General features: G+C 42.0%; 1 protein-coding gene across 1 annotated transcript; it reads left to right on the top strand.

Annotated features, from left to right (window-relative positions):
* Nucleotides 1–4: 4 nt before the first annotated feature.
* AUTS2 (autism susceptibility candidate 2) lies at nucleotides 5–26,096 on the top strand (the record flags this gene model as incomplete). Its single annotated transcript, XM_009867640.1, has 13 exons — nucleotides 5–114; nucleotides 1,684–1,937; nucleotides 2,897–3,117; nucleotides 3,583–3,627; nucleotides 7,692–7,787; nucleotides 9,081–9,152; nucleotides 10,652–10,681; nucleotides 12,252–12,323; nucleotides 16,151–16,292; nucleotides 16,822–16,899; nucleotides 18,288–18,371; nucleotides 19,279–19,501; nucleotides 23,645–26,096. Coding segments are annotated over 13 exons (2,667 nt in total), but the record flags the coding sequence as incomplete, so codon positions are not given.
* Nucleotides 26,097–26,475: the final 379 nt, after the last annotated feature.

Here is a 26,475-nt window from a genome sequence, read left to right on the forward strand (position 1 = left end):
GGCACAGCCGGCCCACCCGAACCTGCCCACGGTGCAGCCCCACGCGGCCTCACAGAGCCTCTCACAGCCGCTCTCTGCCTACAACAGCAGCAGCCTCAGCCTCAACAGCTTAAGGTAGGTGAGCGGGAGCGCGACGAAGCCCCGTCTTTGCGAGCGGGAGCATGACAAAGCCCTGTCTTGGCGGGCTGGGCTGGGCTGCCTGGTGGCGATTCTTGGAGGGAGGGGAGATGAATTAGCTGAAGTGAAGGAGAGAAGCGACAGCACGGCCCGTCCCATCTCTGGGAAATACAGGGGGCTTTGTTCGTTTAAGCTTAATTCCATCCCTGAAAGGAGCCGGTTTCGCTTCATTTCTGATGTAGCCTTCTCATAAACGCTGGATATTCCCAAGCACTTACTTAATTTGCTTTTACTTTCCCTACCTGTCATTGTGTGCTCAGGTTTTTGGAGGGGATTTTAGGCAATATATACAAGGGGAAGAAATTCCGAGTTCTTGCAGGTTGGGCTGCTCTCGGAAGGCTCGCTCCTTTTACCCTGCTGTCTCTGTAAACATCTGCTGCTGCAAACATCTCCAACTACTGACGTGCCCTAGAGCAAGAGGGATGGTACAACTGCTGCTGGCCCTGCTGACAGCAGAGCACAAACGGCCTGGCACCAGTGACTTTAAAGCTTAATTTCTTTCCCTGCACTGCTGACACCTTGCAGTCTGGTGTTTCTCTCTTCAGCTGGCCACAGTGAGATAAACCTCACCTTTTGTAGGGGGTAACAGGGATGAACAGAGAGTTGAAACAACATGTTCACAGGAATCTGTAATGTGTGAGTCAGGGACCTCCAGTTTCCCCTACTCTAAGCTAATGCTCTCAGCACTAGGTCATCTTTCCCCAAATCTGCCCTTCCAGCAGGGAGACGGTGTCCTTCAGCACCTGGTGAACCAGCATTACGGTTGCTGCATGCTTTGACTAAAGTTGGTATTACTTGTCTTTAAAAGTCACTGCAATAGAAGCGTGTCGTTACTTAAAACAAGGACGAGTAGAACTAAGCACTCCATGAATATATTTTAAATACTCATTAGTAGGAAATGAAACCTGAAAAAATGCACCCAATGGAATCAGAAATATTTGTTTGGATGACTTGTCTGTTTATATTGTGGAGGTAGAGACTGGCATTAACTGTACAACAAGCATATATCTGTTGTTGCCTTCTCAACTTCATTTCACGTTTTCTGCAGGCTTTCATCTTACTAAGTAATAGCAAAAAAATTAAACTTTTATTAGTGCAGTGATCACTGATTTTGAGCTTCATTTGCCTGAAAACATGAGTCAGAAGCAGTCATGTAGAAAGGACCTGATAATTAGGTAATGAATGCAATGCACAGGGCTGATTACTTCTTTGCATGTCATTCCTGTGTTGTTGGAGGACGGAGTATCAACCTCTGACAGAGAGGGAGAATATGGTGTGGAGAGGCGTCAGGAAGCAAAAGGTACTGGAAAAAGAACGGCAGGTGCTTGGGAGAAAGGAATGTCACGGTGGTACTGCTAGAAAAGTAACTTACATTTGTAATACGTAACTTGCAGTAGTAACGTGTTTAATGAGAGCCATGCATAGCTCGGTGGGGTTGTGTATGTGTATGTTTGGAGCTTTCCTCTCTTCCATGCAACGCTTAATTGCTTTTCTTTTCATTAACAGCAGCAGCAGAAGCAGCACTCCTGCCAAGACTCAGGGCCCTCCTCCGCACATATCTCACCATCCCTCCGCCTCACCGTTCCCCCTCTCTTTACCCAGCCACAGCCCGCTGCATACCTTCACACCCACCCTCCAGCCCCCCGCACACCCACATCACCCCAATATGTTTGCCCCTCCTACGGCTTTGCCTCCGCCACCTCCATTGACGTCAGGGACACTGCAGGTTCCAGGACACCCAGCTGGTAGTACTTACTCAGGTAAGAGGCAGACGGGTCACGGCCTGAGCAGGTCCAGTGCCAATTCTCCAGTTTTAGTCAGAATAATTCTTTTTGGTCCGTTTGATGAGGGCTGTTGGTTGGGTAGAGGCTGTACTTGCTGAACGATTTGGAGTGATGGCAAAGCTAAAAAACTCAAGCTGTCCCCATGAGACATACCCATGTACCCACGAGACTTTTCTTCTGCCCTGGGAATGAATATTTTTGGAAGGCTGTGCTTTTTCCTTGTCTGATTTTTTCTCACCAGGGGTAAAAACACGCTAGAGGTCATAATGCAGCCACACAGAATCTGTGAGTCCCTTGGCAAACGTCTTTGCTGCAGTCATGATCTGTGCCCAGCATTGCTTCCCTGGCTAGAGGGGAAGCCTCTCGTGGCTGTGCACACAATGATCCTGAGCTGCTGTACATGCAAGATCTTGTGTGTGTGTGAGATCCAGAGGTTTTTATCAGTTGAGAGAGTTGTGCTTTTTTTTTAGACTTTGACTGTGGGGAAATTGTAAAGAGTCTGTTCCTCCCAGGTCTGTCAAAAGGAACTGCGGGAAGAAAATAGAAGATAATCAGCATTGGAATAACATCGTGTTGTGTCACGCGAAAGGGTACTCATGTTAGCAGCAGCCACTTGATGTTTACTCCCTCTTGTCTCCTCATCCCTTTAGGACTATGTCTGTACCCACAGAAATTTAGGGAGAACCCTCAGGTTAATGCCCAGAGGAATGCTGTAGTGGAGGTACGCTTGGTGAGAGGGGAAATTGAGAATTTCTTCTGTCTTTGAGGCCTTTGGGGAAGATCTGAGGGAGCTTTCTTAGCTTGTGCAAGGTCTTGATTTACCACTAGGAAGTTTTAAATACAGCATTGCTACCGTAGCCAGCAAAACGCAAGTGGCACAAGATCTGGAAAAGTCCCTGAGCTCACGGGGGGTTGTTTTGCTGTTTGTATTTCAGAACAAGATCTTCTCCGTCAGGAACTAAACACGCGGTTTTTGGCCTCGCAGAGCGCAGATCGCGGGGCCTCCCTGGGCCCGCCGCCGTACCTGAGGACCGAGTTCCACCAGCACCAGCATCAGCACCAGCACACACACCAACACACACACCAGCACACCTTCACGCCTTTCCCTCACGCCATCCCACCCACTGCCATCATGCCAACGCCAGCACCGCCCATGGTGCGTACCCCAGGCAGAAATGTGAGGATAAGTAGAGCACAACTCTATTCTTTATTACAAAAATTTAAGAAATTGCCAGGTGGCGGGGAAGGAGTACTCTGCTGCCCAGATGTGGTTGGGTAGGAGAGGAAGGACTGGCCCTTCCTCACGGTTGTCACGTGTGCAGTAGCTTGAGGTGGCAGCGCAGGGGCTGAGGGACGAGGCTGCTGGCTGGAGTCGCAAGTGAGACTTCCCGGTGCTTGGAGTGGTGCACTCTGGTGCCTTCTCCTTTTTGCCATCTTGTAGAGACCTTGTTTTACCATGAAGAAAGAAAAATCCCGAAGAGTTTGTTTGGAAACTAATTTTTCTGCATATTCTTTCCTCTCTGTTGGCTGCCAAATAGTAGAGAAGTAGTCTTCTATTTTACCAACAGAACTAAAGCAAGGAAATATCAAGTAACTAGTTTGTGCTTTGATCCCTTTGCAGTTTGACAAATACCCTACAAAAGTTGACCCCTTCTACCGTCACAGTGTGAGTTTTATTACTCTCTTTAAAACTGACTTAACTGCTTTTCTGTGGTGGGTTGGGATCACCACTCAGTCAATGGCACAATGTCGAATCTCTCCCTAATCATCACTCCAGGATTTACCATTATCGTTCTTGGTTGCTTTGGCTTTTGAAGGCTTGCATTCGTGGTGCTTGTTTCTGATAAAGATGCAGTATCAGCTTTTCCAATCAAAAGATCCCGTGCTCGTACACCATTTGAAGACAGGTTTGATGTGAAAAAGATGAGACAGAAGAGCTGACTGTTACATGAAGCAGGAGAGAGCAGTAATTTCATCACTGTGTTTCAGTTGGGCCACAAACCCTTAGACTGATATTTTTCCTAAGAAACTTGAAATGAAATGACAAACTATCATACAAATCCTTGAGGGATAGGTAATCTAATAGTTTTCCTAATATATCATATTTTGTTCTATAAAATCTAAAAACTTGTCTTATTCTTCAGATTTCAAAGGCACATCTGATCCACTGGGCTTGTTATGTTTTGAAAGCTCTGTTTGATGACAGCAACATGAATCCAGCTGTGCACTAGATGTGTTTATCTAAGAGCTGCCAAAAATGTTACCTGTTGAGATGAACTGACTTTCAGTATTCCAGTTAATTGTAAAGCTTCTGCTCTTAAGGATTTAAATCTACTGATTCATGTGCTGCTTGAAATATGGGTCGTGTTTCCTACATCATATTGGCAGAGGCAGGTGTCTGGTTGAATATGACAAGAATTTCTAAATCCAGTAGTGATATTTTGATGAGAGAAGGAGTACTGCATCAGCACTCAGAAATTTGCAAAGCACTTCGCTTTATGTGTTGATTTTGCTTAGAAGTGGAACTGGGCAAAAAAAACTGGTTAAGCTGATAGTGTGATGCTTCCCACTGCACTGATTAAACACGGTTCCTGCTAACAACTCACGCCTGTGGTACATGTGAATAGCCCGATTAATTTCTGACACCTCATTTGAGTAACTTTAAATGTATGAGTGTGTTTGCAGGATCAGAGCTCCAGGAGTATTAAGCAAACATTTAAGCCTGCGATAATCACTTTTACTCAAAAGGGTAATGCTGCTCATTTGCATCATTGTTTGCAAAATTGCACTCTTATTTGCTGAGCTTTACATGGATTCAAAAGATGTATTATCATTAATGTGGCGTGTTGATTCAAGCAAGAACACGGAACTGGGAAATAAGTAAATGAATTTTAGACAAATAAAGCACAGAAGTTGACATGCAATGTAGGAAACGTTGCAAAAGTCTCCAACTGTATATGCTTTTCAAATTCAGTGGCATAATCTCATACAAATCGGGCAGTTACCTGAGTTGCAAAGGCCATGGTGTTACCCCTTTCAAGTAAGGAAAGGCTTCAGGTTGTTTTCGATTAGCCAGTGAGCCGTGCTGTTGAACTTGGCAGAGCTCCACCAGCCAAGGTCTGGTCCGTTAAGGCTCCCTGCCCTTCCTTCAGGAAAGGTTTGTTCTTGTGAAGTGGTTGCAAAATAATCACTGTTGCGTCTGTTGGATATTTAGCAAGCTAATGCCGGAAGATCGATGTGATGGCTCCACATTACACTGGATTAACAGTCTGTCTTAAACTACGGCAAGGCCACACTAGCCTGGGTATTTCAGTCATCTTTTCTGCTATGACTATAGCTTATACAGGTGACAGAGGAACTGCTTGCATCGGTTTCCTGAGCAGCTGCAGTATCAAAAAGAATGCTTCGGCTGGCACAAGTGCATTGCCAGTACGGTTTTTCCTATTCTAGAAATGCTGTGAAACCGTGGCACTTCCGAAGACCTTTCCCTAGTGACTATAGAGTTGCCGCTGCAGATCCACACCAAGAACTCAGACATGTTAAAAAAAGCTGGTGATGGTATTAACACTTCTGTGTGAATTTTTTCCGGGAGAGCAAGGTCTGTTTCATTAAAGTCAGTCCACCGTAGAATAGGTTCCCTGACAGCTCAAATGAAGCTCACGTAGAGATTTAAAGCAGTTTTATTTCTTGGCATCTTAGATTCCATAATCATTTCTTGAGGGGGTGGTGCTCATTGCAGCAGGGCTTTTACCTACAGGTAACGCTGGCTCTAGGTGAGGCTTGCATTGCTCCTGGCTCAGGAAAGCTGTAGGTTCCATGTTGTTCCCTGAGGAAAGCTAGAAGGGGAAAATGTTGCTCAAAAGAGAGGAGAAGAAGGAAACACCGACTATGAAGGATGGATTTTGAAAGCTGCAGGAATTTAACTGAGACAGAGAGATCCTGGAGATACAATATTTATATTTTATTAATAATTGTGACCTTGAGGAAAGGTCACATGTAATTAACTCACCAGCTGTTATAAAACTCCAAGGAGAGCATTCCTTATTATTACTTATAGCCAATAGAATATTTAGTATTACATCTCTTTCCATCGTTTGGAATTAGTCCATTACACGCAGAATTAAATGCAGAAGACACTGGAGGATTTAAAACACATTTTGCTCATTAAAAGTTATTGTAAATGAGGACGTGTGTCTCTTAATGATTTTTCAAATGCCTGCAGTTCAGTATCAACTAATCTAAAAATGCTTTCTGTATCATTGAATGGAGCGGGTCCAAATTAAATATAATTAAAATCAACAATGGAAACGTATTATGAAAGGAGACTCGATACCAAGCTTTTTAAGCGAGAAAATCTTTTGATACCTCTAAAATACTGAAATATTTCCTCAGCATTCAGTAAGCATAATACAAATAAATGACCTTGCAAGATAAGCTAGGGAAAGGAAAAATGATTAAGAAAAGCTCATACATATTCCTGGCATAAACAAATTCATTAAAAATTTGCAATACTTGTTTGCTCTGGGATGTGATTTTCTCAGCATTTGCTCACTCCACGTGTCCAGTCTTTTACTTTGCCCAGTCCTGCTTCTGTTCAATTGGCCATTAACTCATTTAATTTGATCTTAAAAGTAGCCCACGGTGATTGATTTTTGATCCGCTGTGTTCAGAGGTGGATTTGTAGCAGCCAGGAAACACCCCTTCAGGTTTTTGGGTGGCAACACCAACGGAGTCCCCCGTTAGATCCTGAGGTTTCATAGTGAGAACATATTTGCAGTGTGATGCTTAGAACCCCCGACTTCTACCAGAAACCAATTTTGTGCGTAATCTCAGCATTGTTCATGGAATTGGTCAAGTTAACGGTGTTGCAGCGTGAGCAAAAGATTCACAGCTGGACCGCAGAGACAATGTAAGATTTGGAGGTTCTGGTTTACTTGCTGGTTTCCCATGTGTTTGTCTGTGTTAGTACAGAACTGCTTTTGTTGATTTATTTTTTTTTACTAAACTCTCTTAGGACAGATATGTTTGTATCAGTGAGGTCAGGGGAGATGTGCACTTTTTTATGCTTAGTACTCTATCTTCATAAAAACAGTACCCTAAGTTTTTGGGGGGTTCTGGCTCGATGTTTGGTTTAAGTAATAATTTTTTACAAATCAGATTTTCTCTCTGCTAATATTAGATGTGACGAGATACCCTCTCAGACAGGCTAATAAAGTAAAAATTGTCCATATTTTCCTCATTTCCTACAGATACTATTAAAATTCAAACATACTAATGGAGTTTTAATGATAAAATATCCTAGAACTTGTCAGGGTTTTTTTTTCTCACTTAGACAGTAGCTTTCTAAGTCTGATTTGGCTCAGCCTTCTGCCATTCCTTTTGAAACAGTTTGCAAACTAAACCCATTTAAAACTACCGTCCAATTTACAAATGAGTAGTTGGAGGGGGGAAAGGTCTCTCTTACGCTCTGGTGATGTAACCCAGGGGACAGGTTGCTGCTTTATGATTTTGGAACTGCTTTTAAGCTCTAAACGTCATGACATTTGTCAACATTTCATTGACTGCTCTAACTAACATTGTTGCAACAAGGTCACTCTTTCAGTGCTTCTCAGTTTTCTCCATGTACCATTTCCCTAGTGCGAAGCGGGAATCCTTTCTCTGTCTCGTTCAACTTCCTGCCTTCGTTTTGACGTGCGCTTGTATTTATGTTCTTCTGTCTTCTTGTTACAGCTGTTTCACTCCTATCCTCCAGCTGTATCAGGTATTCCTCCCATGATTCCTCCAACTGGCCCCTTTGGCTCGCTGCAAGGAGCATTTCAACCCAAGGTAAGAAATTCTCTACTACGCCGGTGTTGGGAGCCACGTTAGGTTTTGGGTTGCGTGTTGTTCAGGTTGTGGAGCGATCGAGATCCCAGTTACAGCCTCATCCCACGGAGGACGATTGGCTTTTTCCAAATTTACTACAAAGAGAAGTTATTTCTCCCAAGGCTCAGATATATCTATGTGTATTCTGTGAAACATTATATATAATGGCATAGTTAGCTTTAGAAGCAGTTCTCGGGTCGGTATGCATTAATGTGAGGTCATGTCATAATCAGGATTTTAAATCATGATCACTCATTTCCATAATTATCTCACAGGTCCACTGCAACACAATACACTGATTTAGTGCTCCTCTCTTTTCAGCTAGCTAGGATAGATACATGTGATGAGTTTAGTGGGTCTTTTTTTTCCTTTGTTTTCATGAAGTCACTCTTGATTTATTAAGCGGGTTGAAATAATGTTCTGCAGTCTGTGGTCTTTGCAACTAAATACTGAAATCAGGACTGAAATTTCTGCAGAGAAGACACCTTCTTTCTTAAATTGGCCCATCGACTGTAATGACTGAATATGTAAATCACAGTTCATTAGTGGAATTCTTCATACGTATGGTAATCAGACTGTTAACAACTCTGTTACTTGTTAGTTACACTGTAGCTGATTTCCTCTTTTCTTCATTTTAACATAGGAAGAAGCTCTGTCTCAATGTAGTGTTTTTCTGTTTTTTCCCCACAAAGCTGTGTTTTGTTATATTAGCTGAATATTTACATTCAAGTTGGGGGAGGAAAGGCTTTAATTTTTGTCAGTTGGATGTCGCTTTTGCCTGATATCCGTCGGGTAACAGTTCATTGTGTGTGGAGTTCAGATCCTTGTACGGTGACTAAGTGGATTACTGATGCTTTGTGTGCTGGCAAGTCAGGTTGGCAGTTTTACCCAGTTTAGTGCGTTACTGATAAGCAGCAGAGCACGAGCTTGGTCCTCCAAATACTGCTTCAGGTGCCTTATCAGAAGTGCGTTGCTAATCAGGTTTTTGATAGTGGAAAGATTTTCCAGTGTAAACAGTCACTGTTCACTCCTGTGTTTTGAATTAAATTCGTGGGAAGTTGGTAGATAATGAAAGTTTGAAAGCTGAGATTGTAATACATATATTACTAAGTGGATTATAATGGTTATCTTTTGCTGTTTAAAAAGTTTATTGCTTAGACGATGTTAATAACAAAGAAGTATTATTTTTCCCTTTTGGATGCTTTTATGCATTGTGTTACTCATTAATGTTCTCTTTCCTTGTGGTTTTTCTAGACTTCCAATCCTATCGATGTTGCGGCCAGACCTGGAACTGTCCCACATACCCTTCTACAGAAAGATCCACGGGTCTGTAGGAAATGTTTTCTTTTTCTCAAGTCAAGCTATTCCTTCTGAAAGCCTTAAATGCTAGAGCTGCCATCTTCAATGTGCCCAAATTAACATCCTAAAACTGTCTGATCTAAGTCAATGAGAATGAGAGAAGTTGTATGAGAGCAATTTAAATCCTGATCTTTACTTCTGTTCATCATTAGCAAAAGCAAATAGATACTGTGCTGTCAGCAGGCAACCCCACAAGCCCCGGGGGTAAAGGCATAAAAGTCCAATTCAATGTAGAAATGTACAAACCTCCCCTAGATTTATGTTTCTACTCTGTAATTGTTTGTAATATGGGTAATGACAGTTACTCCCTTGGTTACTGTGTCATTGATTGCACCAGTGAAATACGGATGCACTTTATTGATCACTTGGCGCCTCTGGATTTTTGAGTTCTGTCGTATGTGAACAAGCATTTATTGTCTCAGCTCTTTATCTCTTAGCCTTTTTCTGTTCTTTGCGACTGCCCATGTGTTGTTTTCCTCCTTGAATTAATATGCGTGGTTTGCAATGAGGAACATCCTGCAGTCATGTCATTTCTTTAGAGGCTCCCATCGTTAAGTTATTTAGCTTTATGCTCCCTTTCAACTTGTAGTGTAGTTTTGATTACTTCAAGATGAGATATTGTGCCATTGCTGGGTCTGCAAAGTACCTCTTACACCTATAAATCTGTTTTAGGATTGCATTTCAGAAAAGAAAATCCAAACCAAATGACAAATACCTAATAAATTGTATTTGTTTGCCAGCATTTGTTGATGAAATGTGAGAAAAAAAGGAGGATAAAAAATAATCTACCTCCCCCAAAAAAATAGGCTACGCAAAAAAATAGCAATGAGAAAATCATTTTTTTATACAGCCTCTCTTTAACAGCATCTGTTGCAGTGCAGGCAAAACCCGTTTGTGACAGAGAACGCATCAGGCAAGAAGTCAGTCAGTAATGACTATTTGAATATACAAGTCAAGGACCTAATGCCGTAGCCCTTGAGCGGACACAGTCCCTGGTTTGCAGGCACACGTCTGAAACACCATCCCAGCCCATTCTAACCCAATTTGTGGGGTCAAGCCTGTGAAAAAGAGGCCCTGTCCACCATCCGATCTTCTCAAGAGCTGAGCAGCTTTGAAAGATGAGAACAGAAGTTTGCCCAAAGGATAGATCTGTGTTTTTCTTCAGAGTAGTTAACCAGCCATTTTTGTAGCATTAAATCAACAAATTAATGGTGATGCCAGAGGACAGAGCACTCTGTGTGAGGCGTGTTTAGTTGCTTGTCAACACTTGGGTACACCAGCCATGGGGGGAGGGAGACTGGCTCGGATACGGAGGCGAAAGACTAATTATTATCCGAAAGGGCTTCATTTGAAAGTAAAATTATAACATTTTAATTTCATCTCTTAATGAAGCAATACAAATTTGTTAATTAGAGCAATTGTTTGAGTGACAGGCATGTAACCAAGCTGTCATTTCTTCTTCACAGTTGACAGATCCGTTCAGGCCCATGTTGAGGGTAAGAAATCTTGTGATACAGTTTGTCAAGCTCGTCTCAGTCCCCACCGGGTTAAAGCAGCAGATTAATTATGAAGTGGTGCCGTGTTTCATCTTGAGTATTTTACACCGTGTTTGCTGAGCAGCATGATCAGTCCTTCTTTGTGAGCATCTTGTGGTCACTCCAGGAAAACACATTTTCAAGTTGGAAGTTGTCTGTTCTTGCCGTGCAACCCCCTCGCATGAACACCAGAGGTTAAATATTGGTAATCCTTCTGTCATGCTGACTTACAGGGTTTCCTGAGCCATATCCTGGAGACCTACCCTGGCAGTGATCCCCTGTCGTTTCATTGCAGGCTGAAGGATTTTGCCCTTTATTATTTCCCACGTGTTTTCAGTGTTACTCAGTACGGTGCTTCCTACTCAAGTATCTTAATGTCCACTACAGACAGACAATCCACTTCAAACACAAAATATTTTAGAAATAAGAATCAATAGATCCAGCCGTTCAGTGATCCAAAAGAAGTTTTTGTTGATTTTTCAGGTGTTCGTGATGGTCTAAATTTTGATCAAACTAAGCAAGCGAGTTTATTCAATCAGTAGCAAAGCCACTGGCTGTGAATAAGCGAAAGGTTTAAGTTTAGGGGAGTATGTGTGAGAGATGTGTTTATTTTTTGTGTATTTTTAATTGTTGGTTGATACACACCTAGGAATAGAAGGCAGACCATATGCCATAGTTCTTGAAACATTTAAGTTAGCAGTAGCCTTGAATTCCTGTGATCATTTTGAGATACACAGGGATCATTAGTTGTGTAGTTAACTTCAGACCCCTAAATAACAAAATTGGAGAAAGTATATTCTGAATTAATGTTTTTCAGACAAGATTTGCAGATGTCTTGGAAACGGAGTACAAAATCAACAAGAAAGCCCAAATAGCACTCTAGTTCTTTCTTCCCTCATCCACCCCATGAATTAAAAATACAGTGACAGGAAGGATGCAAAGAGCCCTGCCAAGCCCAGAGAACTGACTGGCCTCCTATTTTTTCAGTGTATTTATGACACAGGTAGAGGTGAGCAAATTCAAGAGGGAGTCAGGTTCATTTTGAAAACCAGAGTGATCTTTTCAAGTGCTTTGATTTGCATCTTTTGGTGGAAAGGCTAGTCTTAGAATAGGTGCACTTTCAGAAATGAGCTCAGTGTACAGCTGTGAGATAGTTCAGCTATGCAGGGCAGCTGCTAACAGAGACAGTTTCATGGATTTCAGCGAAACAAGCTGCATTCTCAGCCAGTGGCATCAGAGGATTACAAGATTGCGTAAAACTTGAGCATGAGTTTGGAGAGGAGAGTCACCAGGAGCATTCCTGGATATCCTTCTCAGCAAGGGGCAAATTCTCTGCGTTTCTGGTTTCCCAAGAAGACGGAGAGGGAAGGCACTGAAGGGGGACCCTTTGCTTTCAGTTGTCTTGGTGTGGGGAATCCCTTAGACCAGAACAGACTGGGCTGAGGGTTGGCGAGAGTTGCTAGAACTAGAATAAAGCCTCACAAGTTTTTGAAAATTGCTGCTTCATGTCATGTCCCTTCGTTTTTTTCAGAAACCTGGGAAGTGGTGCGCTATGCATGTTCACATCGCCTGGCAGATATACCATCACCAACAGAAAGTCAAGGTCAGTCTTTTGGGCATGCCTGAATGTCAGATGAGTTGCACAGTGCAAACCTGTGAGAGGCAGAGTTTGTCTATTGCTGGTAGCAGTTCCATGCTGTCTGCGGTTAATGCCTTCTTAAAGTAGCCATAGGCAGCACTATAGCATAACCTTACATTTCATAGTGATGGCATATCAGAATTAAAAAACCCCAAAGGTATAGTCTTAAAGAAATGTATGTGATGCCTTGGAGCAAGGATACCAGATCTTGGGTGCTAGAAACCAGATTTTAGCTAGGAAGAGCTAAATGGGTGTGCCTGTGAGCTACAACATTGCTTTTATTTATGGCTGGGGACCCAAAAATGTCAAGATGAATTTTTTTTTAAGTCTGGAGAGGCTCAGGACTGAGGTCCCATTCCTCTTATTAATGTACATGGACAGAAGAAGGCACAGGAAGATTTCTCCTGTCCCTGAGATGCTTTATGGAGTGTGGCTGCAGAAGCTCCCATGAGTCTTTTTTCACAACCCGTCATAGCTGGAGGTTGGCACCTGCACATCCCTGGGCGGGTCAGGCAGACACAGGCTCTCCGGCGGAGCAGTGTTACCCAGACACTGTCTCATTGCACTGAAGGCTGGAAATCTTCTCTTTGTTACACATGCTTCAAGGGTAAGGGCCATGTCAGTTTAGGCTCTCCTGAAACAGCTGTCAGAGAAAAAAAAAAATTATTCATTTAATACTTAGGATATTTCCATTCTTGTTTAACTGCATTTTCATTGCACATGGAGTCTGTGCAGGAGGTTTCTTTCCCTTTATGATTTCATTGTACTTGTCCCTGAATAATTCTGTGTTGCTCCTCAAGTTTTTCAGCAAGTCAAGAAAGGTTGGTGTTCTTTATTGTTCATACTTGTACTTCAGGAGTCAATAGCTTGTGTTAGAAAGTAAAATTTACAAGGAGTCCATAGCACTTGGCAGTCTGGGTATGCACTTGAGTTGTATAAGGTAGTACTATAAGACTATGAAGATGCTGAACAGCTACTAAAACTTGCAGCTAATAGAATTTAAGAATAACCCTTTTAAACAAGGTTGACAGGTTAATTTGCTGCAGTAGACGTATCTCTCTCCTCTGCTTCCTTATGTTTCCCCTGCTAGTGATCTTCATTCATCTTCTCATTATCAAAAAAGACAAGATTATAGACCTAAAGAGTTATATCTCCTTTTTTTAAATCTGATTGAAAAGGTATTTTCTTGAAATGAAATTATTATTCCCATGCTATCTATGTCCTTTGAATCCTCCTTGATTTGATATTCAGAGAGAGGTCATACTGGTGTATTTATAAATCATAGTAAATGCCATTTTCATGCAGCTGTTTCTTTTACCTAATACTTTCCTGTCTTTAGTGTTAAAAAACAGGAAGTGTATGAAAGGATATTACTTGACTTTTTGAGGCTCTGCCTGATGATAATTTTCAGAGTAATTGAGAAATGTATTTCACTCTTTCAGATCAATCAAAAAAATTAGGTATGGCGTACAGTCAGGGAGCGAATTGGTTTATGTCCCTGTATGAAATCTCTGGCTGAAGGCTCCTGCCGGGTGATTTCTCCTTCTAGTCCAAGGTTGTGAATGTGCCTTTTCTGCTGCACAAGCTGAAGATATTGCCTGACCGTAATGCAGGGAATAAAACATTTTTACTCAGAGATTTCAAGTTTGTGTGCGGTGCCACCAGACTGCTTGCAAAGTTTCGAAGAACTGGGAACTGTCTGGCCCGCTAGTAATTGCTTGCAGAGGGCAGCAGCAGACACTGAAGAAGCAGGCGAGGTAGGAAGCTTTAAAACACAACCTCCCTGACCCCAGAAGAAATTGCATGCAGCTGTGGATGCTGTTTGCCTGCCTAAACCTCTGCACCAGGACACAGTTTAGACCTGTGTAACCTGTCTGCTCACCCCGGGAATTCTGCAGACAAAGCCAGGGTTGCACACCAGCTCTGGGCACAAAGCAATTCTACACTCCTGCTTAGGCTGACCAGGGCATTAGTGGCCTGGATTCAAGAGGGAATTCATGCTCCCGTAATTGGCCCTTTCTCTCTTGGGAATGGCCTCACGGCCTGATCTAACACGCCATGAAATTAGTGCAGACATTTACATTGGGTTTCGTGGGCCCTGTTACACATTTGCTGGACTTGAAATACATTTGTGAGGATTATCATCAAGAGGGATGCTCTCCTGAACAGCAACTGGGGGTAAAATAAATATGATCAGTTTTCTTTGGTACTATTTCAAGGTAGCCTAACCCATTCAAAAAATTGTTTAACGCATCCGTGATATCCCTGTTCCTTCTCAGACAGATAGGTTGGGTTTTTTTCATTGTTTAGAACAGCACCATTCATATGGCTGCACTTAAAGTTTCAGCCAGCTTTTGCTATTCTGAATAATGCCTGTCGGAGGTTTATAATTTGATTGTTAAAAAGAAGAATAAAAAGAGTTTACAGCATAAAAATCTGGCACACAGGCTTCAACTGAGGTGTTTGTATCTTCTGAACTTTTATTAATTATGGAAGCATTACAGCGTTACTTCCTTAAAAAATATGACCTTAACTGGGCTGTCTTTTCAGTTTCAATATCTTTGCAGGCCACTATTTCAAAACACTGAGAAAGCCTTTTTTTGGGTGGCTTTTTTCCCCCCCCCTGCCTTACAGGTACATATATATGTAACTAGCACTTGAAAAACGGCTACTAGGCATGCACATTAACTTGGTCATATCTTTTTAATATGCATATTTATAGCATTTTAATAGTCTGTACTCTGAGCTGGCACAGTGTTAAATACTGATTTATAAAGCGTAACATGCTCCAGAATTACTGTTAAGATCTACCGGTTCAGTGTTACACATTGGTAAATCCTTTCAGCTGACCTGCACAATTAATCAGCAATCTGTGTTTAGGGAGTTCTGGCAGCACAGGTAATTGGGAATTTGGTTTTCCTCTTCATTCTATAAAACTGTTGAAGTAGGGGCCACTAAAATGAATACATGGCGTGAGAAGAGCCCATCCTTCAGCCACTTATCATTCACCATACAGCTACGTCAGCAAATTTACCTTAAAAAAGAAAGCCTGCTGATTCTAATACCTAATAAATAAAGACAGCAGCATACCGTGCTTTGAATGTGGAGTGCAAGCAGCCAAAGTGGGACTTCAGTTCTTTCGACTCAAATGCATTTAATCTGTAATTTGAGTCACTTTAGCACCTAATCTGCTCAGTGGCAGTCAGAGAGGCACTGAGAGGTGCACTGTGGCAAGTGTTTCTTCATCACAGCTTCACTCTAAAATCTATGGTTCTGGTGTCCATTGACTTGTCTCTGCTGTAACTGTCTGGCAGAGGATTCCTGCAGTGGGCAGAGGGTCTGCGGGCAGCCGTGCCTTTACAGTTGGTGCTTTCAGCCAGCTTTTAACACACCTGCCCACTTGGGATCGGGTCTAAACGTAGCATTTCTCCTCGGCTTTGTTTTTATTGTTTTTAGGCAGACCTGTTCTTACAGCCAAGCAAGTGTCTGAGGGCTCTTCAAAGTTTTTTGTGTTTGTTCTTTGTGCCACAGTGTTTTGCTCCGGAGGAATGGATGTGGAAACACTGTTGAAATTTGTGGGAAATGTGCATTGGGAGCCTGAGATTTTCTCTCTCTGCTTTAGATTCCCCTTCCAGGAAAAGAGCTGTGCCACATATGTTCAGGGTTCCAGAAACTTCTGTTCTTGTTAAGACATCAGTCAGTGTGAATAAATAGCTATACCCACATCATCCTGAAAGGGCCTCTTACTGCTTTTAGGACAGTCTCTTCCAAATCCTGTTTTTGCATTTCAGAAACAGATGCAGTCTGATCCGCACAAGCTGGACTTTGGCCTGAAGCCTGAATTTCTGAGCAGGCCACCAGGCCCCAGCCTTTTTGGAGCCATCCACCACCCCCATGACCTGGCCCGGCCCTCGACTCTCTTCTCCACAGCCAGTGAGTACTGAGAAGTGAAATCTCTGTCTTGTGGCATGCTCATTAAAACACTAATCCTTGCCATGTTAAAAGGAAATTTTCCATATGCTTTGGCTTATGAACTCTCTGCAAGACATGCCAGGGGCTATTAGTCTATTTGATAAATATTTGGAAGTTATTCTATATGCTTTTGAAAAAGCCCAACCTACTGAAATGCAATGTGGGTAGCAAATGGAGGAGGAGTTCTTCACTTGGTGATGTCATCATGGAGATGACAGGTTGGAAATAACTTTTTTTTTTTACATGCTGCTCTTCTTTTTTCACATTATGAAACAACGCCACTCCTGCCCCTGATATTCTAACTGGGAATTTCTGTTCAGAAAAGGAGCTGCTTTTTGCGTAGGATCCTAACGTGAGAGCCCCCACCCAGTGTGCAGCAATCTCTGCTCGTGTGAGCTGCTCTTCAAGAAACGGTAGTCAAGCCCAGAGCACAGGGAGTTCCTTCCTGAGCTTTTACTAGGAGTTCATCCCTTTTGCTTTGTTTTGGCAGGTGGGGGGCATCCAGCCGGCACCCCTTTCGGCCCACCACCTCACCACAGCAACTTTCTCAACCCAGCTGCTCACTTAGGTACGTTCTCTCTGCAAATAACTAACGGTGAACACAACCCAGAAGTAACTCTTTGACCATTGAGACCGTTAAAAGTTTCCCACATGGACACTCTGAGCATCCTGCCTACTTAACCTTTATAAATTGCGCATTTTAGCCGTTACCTGAGTAGCGATTCTAAATACCTGTAATAAGACCACTGACAGCACATTTTGAAATACTTCTGAAAGGAGTCTGGGCATTAGAGGATTGGAGGGACAGGGCTGGTTAATTTTCATCGTAGTCACGTTTATAACCAGTCAAAAAAATGCCTTAAGGTTAAGGCTTCAGTTTGTAGAGGTGTTTCTTTTCCTAACTCCTACTTAGATGTCTGCTTTTACATTTGAGTGAGTGGGAAAGATATCCTTAAAATCTTGTGATCTGACCTCAAATGTGTCTGGTTTCGAAAACGAGTGAATATGCATTTTAACATCAAACCACCCAAGTTACCAAATGTTGTTATTTCCCTTCCAACTTACGAATGTTGTAATAACGGAGTCTGCTACCTACAGGAGCATCTGAGATCAAGACTCCAAATTGGGATTTTATTTTGCATAGGGAGGGATTTTGGGAGGGTCACCAAATTGATACAGCAGACTCACAACGTAGGTTTGTCGTTCTGCCCTTAGCTGCCTATAGAAAATGACTGAGTTTGGTCTTCCTGTCCTCTGTGCTGGCATTTATCAGAAGTATTTTCATCAAAATTCTTAAGACTTCTCCAAAGTAAAGTGAGAAAAGAATTTTCTTCGTATGGTTTACCTATACTCTGCATTCATTAACTACTAAAAAAAAAGTCTGATGTTTTTCAGTCCATACTATTTATCATATAGTGTTAGAAATAAATATCAAGAGAATTACAAAATGTTCAGTCAGCGTGACATACCAGGGTAACAGGACATTTTATTTATATCCTGGCTATGGTTTAGGAGACATGGCCTGAAGGCATTCGGAGCACAGTTGCCAGAGTTAATAATAGTCTTGCGAGGCAGGGGCATTTCCTGAGAAAGACCGTGGAATTGAAGTGGAAGGGTATAAAAGCAAATATAAATGGAGATGTTTGCAGGTTTAAAATGAATTAGCTACTTCTGCTGAAGTACAGGCCTCAATAACATGTATATTTTAACACCTCATCTGTTTGGTTGTAAAGGAAGTTGTCCTGCTGCATACTGTTGTTGAAAAAAAAAAAAAGTGGTTTTTTTTAATGTCTCACCCCTTCACAATCACTGTTGTGTTGTGGGAGGGTGATGCTCAGCTACAGACGGGCACAGAATGGGTTTTCATGCAGACTTAATGCAGTGGGCTAAGACACTAATGCTTTATCATAATCACCACCACTCCGGTGAGCTTCAGCTGTTCCTGTTGGTTTGCAGAGCCTTTCAATCGACCGGCTTCCTTCAGCGGCCTCACTGCAGTGGGTAGCAATGCCTTCGGGGGACTCGGGAACCCGACAGTTAGTGAGTAACCTCTTTGTTTATGAATTCTCGTTTGCTGTGTAACTTAGGATATTGAGCGATGGGGACTCCTTGCTGTCTTCTTTACCAGTTGCTTAGGCGACATACGACTAAGAGATGGAAATTTGAAAAGCGATCTTTTTTCTTCTTAAAAACAGTGTTGTTTTAGTCATCAGTAAATTATTTTCTGTTGGTTTGGGTTCAACATAGTGCTAATTATCACCATTACGTTGTTTGGTTTAAAAAGAATATAGAAGAAGAATATAGAACCTATGAGTCTAAGGAATTTGTGACATCTCTCATGGTTTTGTTGCATGTTCAGAAACAGTTAATGTGTGCAGCATCCCTACCTGTGGATGGAAACGTTTTTTTTTCTTTCTCACCAGTAATCCAGGACGTGTGCCTGGAAAAGATCAAACCTACATTTATTTGTCCAGGATCATCAACATTTCTCTAGATTTGGCCAATCACAAAAGATCATCCTTTTAAAAATCACTCTTTCTCTCTCTCCCCCCATACTTCAAATCTGCCATGTTTTTGGACACATACTATTTTACTTTGGTTCAGGATCAAATGCAACAAGTTCCATTATTTATAGTCTGAAAAAATGGTCATTTGCTGATGTCTCCAAAATATTTGGAATAATGCTCACTGTCACTTTTACTCCGTCATTCCTTGTCAATTTTATCCGCAGCATTTCCCTTCCCAATTAAAAACAGCTGTCAGATGCCTGCCCATTTTTTAGGAATGAGACCCTCTAATGAATCTCTATTAATTTCCTTTCCTTTTCCAGCTCCCAATAATATGTATTCATTTTAACTCTGAGTGCTGTAAAAGTTTTTTTGGTAAGTACCTTCACTAGAGCATACCTTTTTCTTAAACCTTTTTGTTTTCCACTTCACCATTTCAGCACCCAACTCAATGTTCGGCCACAAGGATGGCCCCAGTATGCAGAGCTTTAGCAACCCTCACGAGCCCTGGAACCGACTGCACCGAACTCCTCCTTCGTTCCCGACCCCTCCGCCCTGGCTGAAGCCAGGAGAGCTGGAGCGCAGTTCATCTGCTGCAGCTCATGACAGAGATAGAGATGTAGATAAACGAGACTCATCTGTTAGTAAAGATGACAAAGAAAGGTACGAAAGAACACTTCCAAGAATTGTCTAGTTCAAAGCTTGGGGCTCTGTTCCGCTTTTAACCCTTCCCAGCCTGGCACATTGTCAAACCAGAGCTTCAGCAGAGGGACACCCGGAGAGCTGACACTGCTGCTGCCTGTGGCGCGAGGCGCTACGGGAGATGCGAGTTTCGAACTCCGGTGTTTCCTGCTGCATCTATTTCTCTTCTCACTTGCACCCCGCTTCAGCAGAAGGTGCTGCGCTGGAGCAGAGTTCAGGCAGCGTCAAGTGAGAATAGAATCGGACCCGCACGCTGCGTTACCTTGTGGGTCGCGTTGCGATAGGTCTTTTTTGAAGGCTCAGTGTGTAGATAGGTGCCTGACAGGATGAAAAAGAAAATGTACTGAGTCCATCAGACACATATCTGCGCCTTTGAATACTTACATATCTTCGTAAATCGGACCTGGTCTCCAAAACAAATAATGCCAACTCCCTCTTCAAAAATGGATTGCCCAGAGGGACCACTGGTGAAATTGCAATGCTTTAAAATGCATCGCGTGTGTCATGTTCCAAAACCACGATAAGTTTAAGTGCATGCAGTTCATTAAATGAACCTTAATTCCCCTCAAAAAAAGCCACACACACATGCAGTGCTGTTACACACCTTCGAGCACAGTTTTTATTCAGTGTTTTACGCGGACTTGCACGCTAGCATGTCCAGGCTGGGAAGGGTTAATGGAAAGTGAAACCTGGTCATATTTTTCTTATCAGGACTGTTCCCGTTATATAGTTAACTTAGTAACAATTCCTTTTAACATTTAAGTACCAAATTATAAGAATTTGCCATTCAGCAAGTGTCATGCCTTCCTTGAAAAATGTAGAGAGGCTGATTGCAGCTTTTTCAGTTGTGGCTTAATGGCTTTCCTGTTAAGTTTGCACATTACTTTACTACATAATGGCTATTTGTTTCTAATTTTTTAACATAAAAGGATATTTAGGAGATGTGCTTTTCTGACTTCTCTGTCACTAACCCAAGGATACGCATTAGTAGCCTTTTCTAAAAGAAGTTATGCTAACACATTAGATATTCTAAAAATACATTTAAGAGCTTTCCTATGTTGTTGTAAAATGCGAAGAGCAAGTCAAACTACAGATCTTTTCACCTACATTTTCCATTTGGAATATTTTCTGTTTGGTAGCATAGCTTCATTATTTTCATGTCTGGTGTTAATGCTTCAAAATAAATTGCTGTTACAAATTGGGGATTCTGTCCTGCAAAATGCTTTAAGCATGTGAGTAACTTTACTGGCTTGAATGGCAAAGCATTTGAGTTACTGATGGTATGGGCAGTCTTTAGAATTACGTGATTATTTCGGTTGCTGTTTTGTTGTGTTCTTATGAAGCGTTCCTACTTTCCGAAATACATTCCTTGCAAGCTGCTTTGGCATTGCCTGAACTCCATATCATAGCTCAGAACATACTTCTTTTTGATAATTCAAGAGCTTAAAAGTATGCGTCATCCATACTTCATACTTCTGCACAATACAGCTATCAGTTTAGTACAGTAATGGTTTTGCCTATCTAGTGTTGCTGTGCATCCGTCTGTGTGGTTTTGGAGAGTTGTACTTTGCAGCATGCACACACTGTTGCCTGTATGAGAAGATGCTGAGAATCCCTCCCTGGAGATGTGCTCCCTGTGTAGATCGTTTCTGGAGTAGTTTGGGAGCCTCTCACACCTATTCTTTTATCTTCAGTGCCACCCAGCAGGGTGAGGATGTACCTCTGCTTTCTAGTTGAGGTCCTGATCTCTCTTATCTATTTTAAGCTAATTTCCTCAAAAGGGAGAACTGGGAATCACACCCGGAGGTATGATTTAATCTCAAAATCATCCTATCATCAAGGGTCTAACTTTGTCAGCCCCTAAATGGGCAGTCTAGCCAAAAGCATTCGTCTTTCTCCTGTTATCGGTGGAAATGTACCTCAGAGGTACCTCTTAGCTTGGTTCTTCCCCATCTGTTTTAGTGGGTGCAGTGAATCACTGCTCGCTCTTCTTGGATGAACTGTATGGCCAGTGTACCGCAGCCCTCTCCTACCTCGAGTGAGATAAGGTAAATCCCTCAAGATAGTTTAGATAATAAGAAGCTACGATCTGTGAACCTTCCCTAGGTGCAAAGCTGTCTGGGGAGTTACACTGCAGGGCCCTGATACAGTCCCCACTTTATCCTGGAACATCATTTGGAGTTGTGAATGTGGGGTTTTTTTTGGTTTAAGGACTCTCTTATTCCAGCCCAGCATTAGGAAGATAGGATTTTTTCCTTCTCACTGGTGTTTTAAAAGATGTCACTGAGTAATTTCATTCTAATGATGACATTAAAGTGTAGGTAATCCTAGAGCATTACAAAAATAATAACCCAAGAATCTATTGGTCTTTTTATCGACATAAATGATGTAACATGCTTGGCCTAAGATACTCGGCATCTTTCAGTGTAGCATACAGCCTCAAAACATACCTTACTTACCACTAAGCTCGTCGGAGAGTGTGGTCTTAAGTTTCTTTTTTGTGGAAATAAAGGCTTAGAGCTGTTCCCTTATTATTAACCTAAGGAGCCCTTGACAAATGTGAGGATGAAAAAATACCCCTCTCTGACCACTGAGCTACATGTAGTTGACTTGAGTGACCTATATAATCAATATTCTCTTGAGATAATACCATGACTGTAACTGAATAGAATGAAACTGCCAAAGGTGTATGTTATTTTGGTTGCACATGTATTTTTCTTTAGTTACAGGAAATGCCTGTTGATTTACCTAAATTTTATGTGTAATTTACAATACATCAGTTACATAGAAAATTATGTATCAGCAAAAAGACTCAATGAGCTCTTCTAGTGAAATAAAGCAGTTAAAAGTGCTCACTGAACTAGTTCCGTGAGCAAAATAAATGAGGGACTGGGTATTGCAGAGTCCACAAACCAGTGCTTTCCCAGCAAAGTGAAAGAACGGAGTCTTCACGCTGAGAAACCTTCACTGGAGTGCCTTGACTTGGACTCACTGTGTCCAAATCTGGAAGCTGGTAAATGCCTCAGCTTTTGGTGGAGAGCAAGAGGGAATAGAGCCAGGACACAGTATCCAGACTGTTGAGGACACAGTCAGTCAAAGCAGAACTTGATACCAAGTTGTTAATTGGTAGTCAGTGCTGACTAGGTAGTTCTGCTGTCAAATGCTCCATGTTAAAAATGTTTTCTAACAGTTGCATCCTGGACTCCCGGAGGTCTCTCAGACACATAAAAACAGCCCATAGAAACAGTTTCAACAATTCAATCTAGACACAGCAAAAGATACATCTGGTGAGATTATAATAATTAGAGTTTCCTTTTCAAAGATATTTTTTCTGCAGTTGGTGCAGTTTCACCATCCAAAAGTACCTACAGGTAGAAATCTTCTGCAGTTCAGTTCAACAGAAAAGGAGGTAGGAGAGATTGTTTAGGTGAAGGAGCAAGAGTCCACTTCACAGCCACCCTGCGAGCTGCCCTTCAGGCAAGCCAGTATTGCACAGCTTCTTCAGAGTGAGTTTCAACTTGCTGTCCCCATCTGAGTGTGTTCAGGTTATATCGTTGCTGAGCAGAGACTGAAGCACCCAGAGAGACACTGTCTAAACTGGAGCTGGTTGGGATTTCAGAGAGCCTCCCTGCTTGTCCCACGCTTTTGCCTTTGACAGCACATTGTCCATCACCCCGCGTGGAGTGGAATTTCTATGCTCGGCAAGCAACATGTGTCCAACACTGAATATCTGGAGCTGTCTTTATGGAGAGACTCCAACTCAGAGATCAGTTGAAATTAGTGAGAAGTCAAAATCACTGGAACTGCGGAATTAGATTTACCTTATCAGTTTGATTCATTTTTAATAGGAAAGCTTTTTCACTTGCTGTTGACCATGAAAGCTTCGGGGATCTTCTTCTGGGTCAAGATAATAGAATAGGCGTAGTTTAGAGGTGGGATGTTCTGGTGTTTTGGGTGTGCAAAAGGAACAGTGCGTTTAATGTTGCATGTTACTAGCTTTGTGCAAAGCAATGAGTATAAATTTATGAATTCAGACACCCTAGATGCTTTGTTTTACTTGCAGAGTTTCTCATGCCTTCGTTTTTACACTTCTCTTTTTTGCAGGGAGAGCATTGAGAAAAGACACTCCAGCCATCCTTCGCCAGCACCTATCCATCCAGTAAACTCCCTCGGACATAATCGCAGCTCAAGTGAGCAAATCAGGAGCCATCTGAATCCCGAGGTTCGAGAAAAAGAGAAACCCAAAGAACGAGAGAGGGATCACTCTGAATCTCGGAAGGAAATTAATGTTGAAGAGCACAAGGTGAAGGACAACTATATTTCAGAGAAAGAAGGCCTGAGCCACGAAAGCCGAGTGGTGGAAGAGTCTAAGCAAATGCCCAGGGTTCCTTCACCCTATGCTAGGCCCCCCGTTGTGGAGAGCACCAGGCCTAATAGTACTTCAAACCGTGAGGCCGAGAGGAAGAACGAGCCGGCGTACGATAATCCGAAGAAAAGCAATGAAGTCAAAGTGAAGGAGGAGCGAAAGGAAGACCATGATGTTCAGCCTGAGGGACCTCAGACTCACAGGTCATCTGAGCAGCCACCGCCTATATCTACATCTAACGTCCATCCAAGTCCTTTGGTGTCTATGCCCATGACTGTAGGCGTAACTGGTATACATCACATGAACAGCATCAGTGGCCTGGATAGGACTCGCATGATGACCCCTTTTATGGGAATTAGCCCAATTCCTGGTGGAGAACGCTTTCCCTATCCTTCTTTCCACTGGGATCCAATGAGAGATCCCTTAAGAGATCCATACAGAGAGCTAGATATTCATCGCAGAGACCCCCTGGGCAGAGACTTTTTGCTAAGAAATGACCCCCTTCATCGTCTTTCTACACCAAGATTATATGAAGCAGACAGGTCATTCAGGGATCGGGAACCTCATGACTACAATCATCATCACCATCACCACCACCCGCTTTCTGTTGACCCTCGACGTGAGCACGAGAGGGGCAACCACCTGGATGATAGGGAGCGGTTGCACATGCTCAGAGAGGACTATGAACATGCACGCCTGCACTCGGTTCACCCTGCCGCCTTGGATGGGCACCTGCCTCACCCAAGCCTAATCACGCCAGGACTCCCCAGCATGCACTACCCCAGAGTCAGCCCCTCGACGGGACACCAAAACGGCATCCTCAATAAAACTCCCCCCACAGCAGCTCTCAGTGCCCCTCCACCTCTTATTTCTACTCTGGGACCTCGGCCTGGGTCTCCCAGAAGGACTACTCCTCTGTCGACAGAGATGAGAGAGAGGCCTCCTTCTCACACCCTCAAGGACATCGAAGCTCGATAAGCAGAGACTAAATAAAAAACAGAGAAAGAGGGACAGGACGTTGTAAATGAACATAATATAAAGACCTTCTTACTAGTCATTGATACAGACTGGGGATGCGACCCACTGTACAATATGTATAGACCTGAGTGCAAAGATTTTGAAATTTTTTTTTTTGTATATTATATGTTGAAATTTTCCAGATCTTTTAGCCAAGTCCATATGTTCCTCGTGTCTCCTACTCTATTTTATTTCTAGTTTGAAAATTTCAAAATTTGAACTGAAGAACAAGACGTTAATCTGAACGATTTGACTAGAAACAAACCACCACCAGTGTCAACCATGCAAAAGCTCTTTCAGATCAGAAGTGAAGACAATTGTAGATATTTATGTAAAAAGATTGCTTCATGGGTTAATGGTTCATATATGCAAAAAGGGTAAGATGAAAGCTTTACTTTGTACAAATGTAAATAGATAAAATTAAGTAACATAATACATTAATACTTCTTAAACTGTGCTATTTGCAAACTTAATATTGATCAACACAGTCTGCTTATGCTGTGTTACATATATTGTTATAGACAGCTAAACCCCTTCAACTATGCAATGAATTTTAAGGCTTTTCACAAAAGCCTTTATAACTCAAAGGAGCCTTTTCAACACACAACATAATTAAAGTCATATTTTCCCTGAACAAGCTCGTCTATGATAGAAACCTATTTCTTTTGCTTGTTTTGATGAAGAAACAGCCCGTTAGAAGCGTAGTTTTCTGTCTGAACCCCTGCATCGAGATGCTGATGTTACTGTAGCTCATGTACTCTGTAGACTGCGTCAGGGTTAGCGATCTGTAATCACTGGTACTGTAGCCATGGCAGACTGGTTTTCAGTCACATTCATCTGGGTTAAACAGAGTAATAATCAAATACTGGATATTTTCCAGACGTTTTGTCACTTAACATGTCAAATTTATTTTTGGAAGAACATCTGCTTATAGCCGTTATGTCTGTTTTTATTGCCAGTGTGTCATTTTTATCTGTACACACACTTTTTTTTTTTTGTGTGTTAAGTGATTTTTAGCTACATTGAAACAAATCCCACAAGAAAGCTAATACTTTTCTAAATGATGGATATGTTTTCACTGTGGATCAGTAGTCTAATTAATGAACTCCGATGCAAGATTTCATAATGCAATTTATTGTATTTCAGTTGGTAATAAAGTCTGTGAATAGTTAACAGGTCAGCCTTGTTGTTCCCTAATCACAGAAGACATGGAATAACGTGAAGAACGTGATCCTTTTTAAAAATATGCATCGATCTTCCGAAATCTGTCTTTTCATAACACAGTTTTTTATAATGCGTTAAGTTTCTTGTCTAAATATTTGGAGAGAATATGACTTTATCAGAGAGAATTCAATATCTTGTCTACTGGACTGTAAAATATATGTATGAAATAAAATTAGTTCCATTGGTCTTCTAGTGTATGAAAGTGCTATCTGAAGTTGTTATCCTGTTTTGGCAAAAAAAAAAAAAAAGAAAAAGAAAAAAGTTAACTACAGACAGTTGTTTCTAACGATCAGAGATCTATTTTAGTAGTCAACTGAAGGTTTAGTTG

Source organism: Apaloderma vittatum, unplaced genomic scaffold, assembly GCF_000703405.1.
Source record: "Apaloderma vittatum isolate BGI_N311 unplaced genomic scaffold, ASM70340v1 scaffold28614, whole genome shotgun sequence".
In the NCBI taxonomy this organism is placed as follows: domain Eukaryota; kingdom Metazoa; phylum Chordata; class Aves; order Trogoniformes; family Trogonidae; genus Apaloderma; species Apaloderma vittatum.